At 47.7% G+C, this 7,450-nt stretch overlaps 1 protein-coding gene across 1 annotated transcript; it reads left to right on the forward strand.

Annotated features, from left to right (window-relative positions):
• Positions 1-3: 3 nt before the first annotated feature.
• LOC118158404 (keratin, type I cytoskeletal 15-like) lies at positions 4-2,393 on the forward strand (the record flags this gene model as incomplete). Its single annotated transcript, XM_035313056.1, has 7 exons — positions 4-68; positions 234-390; positions 583-744; positions 1,012-1,137; positions 1,254-1,480; positions 1,633-1,718; positions 2,107-2,393. Coding segments are annotated over 7 exons (843 nt in total), but the record flags the coding sequence as incomplete, so codon positions are not given.
• Between the last annotated feature and the right edge of the window lie 5,057 nt (positions 2,394-7,450).

A 7,450-nucleotide genomic window follows, 5' to 3' on the forward strand; every position in this document is an offset into this window, starting at 1 on the left:
GTGGACAACAACAAGATGCTTCTGGACATCGACAACAGCAAGATGACCGCTGATGACTTCCGAATGAAGTGAGTGTCTCTGAGAACCCTGCGTGTCTTTTCTGTCCTGTTCACGAATTCAGTAGACAACACCTTTGTGTGATGAGCCTCCATGTTTTTGGGGATACTGACATGTAAATATGTGTGCTGCTGACTGTCATCAACTCATTTCTGTCTCTGTTGTCTGTGGTAAAGGTATGAGAATGAGCTGGTCATCCGTCAGACTGTGGAGGCTGATATCAATGGCTTGAGAAATCTCCTGGATGATCTGACTCTGGTCAGGTCTTCATTGGAATCTGAGCTCGAGTCCCTGAAGGATGAGCTGATTGCTCTTAAGAGAAACCATGAGGAGGTAAGATCCAGAAACCAATAGCACATTCAAGAAATACTCCATTGATTCTTTGGGGTTCCTGAAGTTGAATATCAAAAATCAGTCTAATGTGATGTGACTGTCATTATTTCCCACCTTGACACTGCTTCGCCTGCCATCCCCAGCAGAAGAAATGACCAGTGCTCTTTGTCTGTCTCCTCCAACTCCCTGCAGGAACTGAGACAGCTGCAGTCTCAGACCGGTGGCGACGTGAGCGTGGAGGTCAATGCTGCTCCTGGTGAAGACCTCACAAAGATACTGAACGACCTGAGATGCGAGTACGAGCAGATCATTGAGAAGAACCGCAGAGAGGTTGAGCAGTGGTATGAAGTCAAGGTACGTAGCAATGCTCAAGTGCTCCCATCCTCTCCCTCGCACAGCAAGGGGGGACACGAAGGAAAAGGCTGCAGTGGGGAGGCAGTAGGCCAGCTCTGAGGGACAAGGACGGGTGGAATGCCAGGGGCTGTGGAGCAATGCCCAGGCTGTCCCCCACCAGGGGCCAAGCAAAGGGAGAGGCTCGCTGCCTACCTGACCCTCAGCTGGCCACCCTGCTCCATACGGGGATTTGCTCATCCTCCATGTGCTTGGTGCTCTCTCCTGCAGATGGAAGAAGTCAACCGGCAGGTCACTTCCAGCAGCCAGGACATCCAGACAAGCAGCCACCAGCTCACGGAACTCAGGCGCGAAATGCAGAACCTGGAGATCGAACTGCAGGCGCAGCTCAGCACGGTACTGGGGCAGGGGCGCTCGGGCTCTCTCCTCCTCGCGTCCTCGCGATGGGAAGCTCCCTCATCGGGCAGGGCACGGAGAGCTCCGGTGCTACCCTCCCGACTTTCCTCTTCTAGAAAAACTCGCTGGAGAACTCCTTGGCAGAAACCGAATCTCGCTACGGCTGCCTGCTGCAACAAATCCAAGGGCAGATTAACTCCGTAGAGGAGGAGCTGGCCAGCATCCGCTGCGAGATGGAGAGCCAGAACCAGGAGTACAAGATGCTGCTGGGCATCAAGACCCGCCTGGAACAGGAGATCGCTCAGTACCGCGCCCTGCTGCAGGAGGGGCAGCAAGACATTGTGTATGTATACAGTATTTGAGCACGGGTATAAAAAGAAATCCTTGAGCACATAATTTCTACTAGAGACGTCTTGTGCATGCAGCTTGTATCTTTTTGGACTGAATATCCAGTGCTTAGCTGTTAAGTTTTGGTGAATTATTCTCTTCTCACAGTGCCCAAGGAGCTTTCCAAGGTGGTAAATCCTCCCATTCCTATTCTTCTACTTCGTATTCTCACTCCCAGACTGGTGACATTACAGGTAAGAACAGTTTGTTACACCTATCATGATAACAATACATTGTCAGAAAAAAGTTGTGTTATTCTGGGCTGGGCAAAATTCCCAGATTCAAGAGCCCAGAAACAAGAGAACATCACCGATTCTGTCTCAATTAAAAGAGAGCAAGTCTTCCCCTTGCTCTACCTAAATGTGAAACAGATTATAAATTTATAGGACAGGATCTGCTCTTTGGGTCATTGGAATTAAAAAAATTACAGTTCTGAGAAATTGCCTAGGGTCTTGCTGGGCTTGGAACCTTGTGAGCTCCTCCCATTCTTGCTAACACTGCATGTTAGGTGAAAAAAAGTCAGATCAGCAGGGAAAATCGGATTTCCTCTTAAGCCAATCATTTGCTCTGGTCTATCCACAGGACAGGCAAGAGTGTGCTAGAGTGATGGCAGCGATGCTGGCATCCTCCATCGACAATGCACCGAAGTGATCCATGGACAACGAGAGACAGAACCCAAGCACTTCTGCAGCTCGGCTGATGCAACCAGAAGGATTTGGAAGGAGTGCCTGGCCCCCTGCCCTGTCGCCCCTTCTTCTGTTCTGCAATGCTTGTCTTACTCAACTTGTCTTTGTCAACTGGTTCTTGCTTAAAGGCTTAAATTCTGCTGATAAAACTGCCTCCAATAAACATTACTTCTTCAATGCAAAGAAAAACGTGTCTCAGAAATTTAATTTAGATACTTTGGTTAATATTTACCAAGCCGTGCAATAAAATACAGGTTGTCCTTTCAGAGTTTGTAACACACTTTGAAAACAAACTGTTTTGCTTTAAGAAAATGGACATCATGCCTGGGAGGCGTCACTGAGCTAAAGGAAAGGAGAAAGAAAATGATGGGCAATCCGTGAAGATTAATTAACCATTAATGTACTAAACTCTGCTCAATGCCATGGCTCTGACTCATCTGAATCCATTCACCTTTGGCTTCGCTCAGCTCATTATTGGTATGGCTCCTGTGGGAAGTGTGACTCAGGACAGGTTGTTTCAGCACACGCAGGTTTCCTGACATCACTATTTCTCCACCTTTGACTATGCGGAGAATTACGTATTGCTAGCTCCTGTTAGGAAATCCAGCCAACAAGGCAATGTGCCTGTTTCACTCAGTGAAACTCACTTCACTCATTTCTGTTTGATGGTAGAAATTTCAATTGAAATACCAACATGATGGCAAGAGCCCAATTTTTGTCTGTATTATCAACTGGCTGCTACGAGCCCTTCCAAGGAATCACGGACGCGTTTCGTGCACTGAAAGTATTTTCTGTGCTGCGTGTTTCTGCTTCTCTAAGAAGACAAAGAATATGCAACACAATAGGAGACGAGAGGGCAATACTAAATTGGAATTGATGTTTTATACATGTTTTGCTTTCTGAAGATCACAGTGAAGCCCCTTGTTAACCCATAACCATGTGCATCAATGTCACAAAATCAGGCAGCTTTCATTCCAAGGGCCCCTTGTTCCCTTCTCCCCAATCAAATCTGGTCTCTAGTGCCTGCCATTTCACTTAGGGCTGAGGGTGTTGTTCTGTTAGGGTAATAAATGAAAGGCTTTCTCATCATAAACAGCTTAGAAGTTATTTAGGTTAGGGTTTCTCTCAGTAGTTACGTGGCCTGGCTCGGCCACCATGGTACCGTAATCGCAGTCCACAGTAAGTGTCCACAAAGAGGAGATACTCCCTGTTCACGCTGAGAAACTGCGCTTCCAAACTGACTTTTTTCAGGCCAGAATTAGAAATTTGTATGAAGAAAGCCCTTCTCCAAAGCAAAAAGCTCATTTAAGGTTTTAACTATAGAGGAAGTGATGCAAAGCGAACGCAAGCACGAGTTTCATCTCCAAAGACTGCTGGAATTCGCTCACGCCTCAGCTGCACTTAACACAGTCAAAGCCTCTCATGAAGACACCTTTTTGAGCAGGGTTATGGAGACTTGAACTCCACCTAGTGCATATAAATAAGCACTGAAAGGTTATTTTGTTCCCCTCGGATCTTCCAGAAGTACAAAGAAGCCTTGGAATGACTGAAAACACGGCCTTGCACAGCCACAGAACTCCAGGGAACACCAGAGCTGCCATACACATGGTGTTCCCTGTTTCTGGAGTCATTTGTAAGAGCGCAAGGACTTTGTGAATAGATGGCAGCCTCCAGTCACATCTGTAAAAGCAAAATCGTCATCCTGACAGGAGGGGATGCCCTACGGAGCTGCCGGTCGCTGCAGCAGCACTGGGGCTCTGCTGGAGGCCTCCTGAAGCTGCCAGAACACTTCGTATCGTCACCACTGAGTCACGAGGCGCCGACCTCCACCTAGGGATGGAGCAAGGGCTGTCCCAGGAAAAAGGCATGGAACATGCCCCAGGTGTGCCAGAAGCACAGCGTGCTTGGCTGCCATCATCGCGGGCTGGCAGGTGCTGCAGAAACCCGGGCAGACGCTGGCAGGTGCCTCGATACCACTGCCTGCTCCTGGTACCTCCTGCACTTCGGCCCCGATTCTTTAGAAAAAGCAACACAGGTTGTGCGTTGTCCTGAAAAGATCTGCAGGGAATGAAAAGGGCTTTGGCAGCGAGGAACTTACATGCAATTAGCTAACACCGTTGATAATGACAGCATATTACAGCAGGGAGAGAGAAAGAGAACCGGAAAGGACTGTTGTACTGGAAAAGCTTCGTTTCTCTTGGGAATCACTCTTGAAACCTTTTATTTTTGTAGTGGTACAAGGACTACTGGTCCAACAACTTAGACCGTAGAATTAACACAGCTCACATTTAAGAGGATTTTCTCTATCTACATGGGCAAGGTGTACGGGTCCATCTCAGGCAGTCACGTAAGAGAAAAATCAGACCAGAATCGGGGCTGTGGAAAGCATGAATCTCTGAGCAAACTGTCGGAGTTCACGGATCAGAGATGCTGAATGCTGATGGGCAGAGCTTGAGGAATGCACTGATGGGAGTTCCCGACGAAGCTGATGAGGGCAGCACTCTTCTGACCAAGACGAAAGTTGACTCATTTGTTGCAGAACACTTAATTACCAGTAAATGTCTCTGAGGTTGTCCTCTCCCACCTGTGTGACTGCAGACACAAATCCAGCACCAGCATCGGGGCTTCTGTGAAAACCACCGCGTGTTTTGGTTCTTTTGCCAGCTCAGAGCATCTGCTTGTGGTTCTGCATCCAATTTCACCGGGGAGTAAACAGCACTTGGAAAGTTTTCATAACATTGCTCCTTCAGATAAACGTCTCTGATGGTGAGAAAAAGGTCTTCCAGGGCAAGAAGTGATTTCAGAGCCCTAATGGTCTCTTAAACAGCTGAGGAGCCCCTTCTATCCTTCACAACACAAACTGTCCAACCCTTTTATGTCACTGCAAGGATTACGAGTGCTAACAGCACCTCGAGAAGCTGCTCTTTTGCCCTGTGAAGCAAATCGGTGTGTCTGTTCCAAACGGACTGCCAGCAGCCATCTCAGGCCAAAGCACTGTGCCTGCAGGGGGGTGGACCAAGAACGCAGAGGAGACACGGAACTGCCATGAGTTACAGGCTAGAAAGACCAAAAGTTAAGATTTCAGATACGTTTAGAGCCCTAAGTGGAGTTAGATCAGCTGCTCAGAAAAAAGTAGAAGGAAAAAAAAAGGAATAGAGGGACAGAGAAAAGGCTTCTGTGGATGGCAGGGAATTACGCGGACTTACAGCACTGGGAAACGTTGGGAATTGTTGGGTCAGGCGTCGTGATGCAGCAACAGCAAGACGACATAAAATCAACACCTCTGGCATCAATGCCACTGAGCAATAAACATCTCATAGGGAAGAATAAAAGAGCATTTCAACAATCTAATGAGGAAAATATGACTAAGGAATCACGCCCTGTGAGAAAACAATTTTGCTTTTTAATAATGACTCAGTCTCTGTTATACATGCAAAGCAACTGGTTCTGACGTGCAGATAATTAGGGAGCTACTAATAAAGGAACAATCATAATTATGAAGATCAAGGTATTAAATTATCTTCATCATATCTATGAAACGTGTGCTGGGGTATCAAGAAGGAGGGCAAATGGCTTTCCATGAGTCTTTGGTCAATTATACGGGGTAGTAGTAGCTTTTATGGGGCTCATAATTGCTGTGGCTAAAAGAAAAAATGTTGCCCCAGCCGCAATTTCAAGCTGTGGGCAAGTAGGATCATAAATGAAGAAACCAGGAAAATGCACTGGTAATTTTAACTTCCAAACACAGCTGAATTCCCATCAAAGTTCAACTCCCATGCAAAGAGGCCCCTTGTCTTTCAAGCTTAAAGTTTATGTTTTCCTGGAGTGATTTAATGGCAAAATTCCATTTCCAAAGGGTTCATCGCATCCTGCTCTCCGACAGAAAGGCAGCGACTGTGCCACCGTGCCAAACCAGAAGGCAGGGGGGACCTAAGGGGTTGTCACAGCTGGGACTCCACAACGTGAAGGAAAAACCCCTACCACAAACCGATCAGGGTCAATCCCACAACTCCTCCTTTCCATCAGAAGCCCCCACAGTGGAGGCACCTTCCAGACCCTTCTGCCTCCCAGGGATACAAAGCTTTCTCTTGTTTCCAGCCCACCTGCACTGAAAAGCAGATGACAACCCTTCCCACGTAGACAGCGGGATCGTCCGTAACTGAAGCAGCGCTGCTATTGCTTTCCATCAGAGCAAGGTGGCCCCATCTACGCCCTCATTCTACTAAGTTAAAAGCTTCATCCTTTTGCTTTCCTCTCCCGAGACAGTCAGTGATGCCTTATAGATTCTACCCATCTATTTCTGTTCAGAATAGTTTTTGTTTGGCTGAAAATCTGCCCAAAATATGAAAAATCACAGCTTTAAATAACAGTATCGCATGTCCATCGCTGTGCGCAAGGCATTGGATTATTTCCTGGTGATGATACCAGAGTTTGGTAAGAACAAAACTACTGCTTCTGCAGTGGTTCCTCTACAGAGACTGACCACTAAATATTCTGAAAGAAAATACCCAGGATAAGTTTTCGCTGTAGGACAGGACCTAAACTTTTAGAGATTTTGTTTCCAGAAATGTCAGTTGCTGCACTTCTGCAGGCAAAATTCAGGTGCCTGAGTTCGTATTTCTCCATCTCTGAAAATGAAAAACAGTAACCAGGTGGTGCTTTCACCACCTCTTTTCAGGACAAAAAAGAAATGACTACAAAGATCAAAGAGGAATTATTAAAATGAGTTTCACTCCCTAAGTAGCCAGCAACATCCTATCTGAAACGAAATCTAACAGCCAGCCACCCACCCAAAATTACAGTGCATGCTTTCTGTGAATCAGCATGCGCACACAATACCGGTGGGGAGGGCTGTCCCAGGTCCCAAAAGAAATTCCCCTTAGCACATCACTTTTGGCGTGAGCACTCCGGCTGGCAAACTTCATGGGAAGCTGGGCTGCCTGGGAGGTGACACCCACCCAGCACCGTATAAATAGGCACCAGCGAGGGCAGAAGGCTGCACTCGCTTTTCTCTATCCAGCTGTGCAGGGGCTTTGCATTCGGGGACATCTGACAGCTTCCACCATGAGCTGCAGCATCAAGAGAACATCGAGTACCTCCTACAGGAGCGGAGGAGCGGGAGGCATCTGCGGCGGCAGCGGTGGCCGCAGCTCCTCCGTCTCCTGCAGGCGATATGCCTCCTCCGTGATAGGCGGGGGGAGCTCTGCGGGGGGAGCGTGCAGCATCGGCTACGGGGGGGG

Source organism: Oxyura jamaicensis, assembly GCF_011077185.1.
Source record: "Oxyura jamaicensis isolate SHBP4307 breed ruddy duck chromosome 27 unlocalized genomic scaffold, BPBGC_Ojam_1.0 oxy27_random_OJ79426, whole genome shotgun sequence".
Lineage (NCBI taxonomy): Eukaryota > Metazoa > Chordata > Aves > Anseriformes > Anatidae > Oxyura > Oxyura jamaicensis.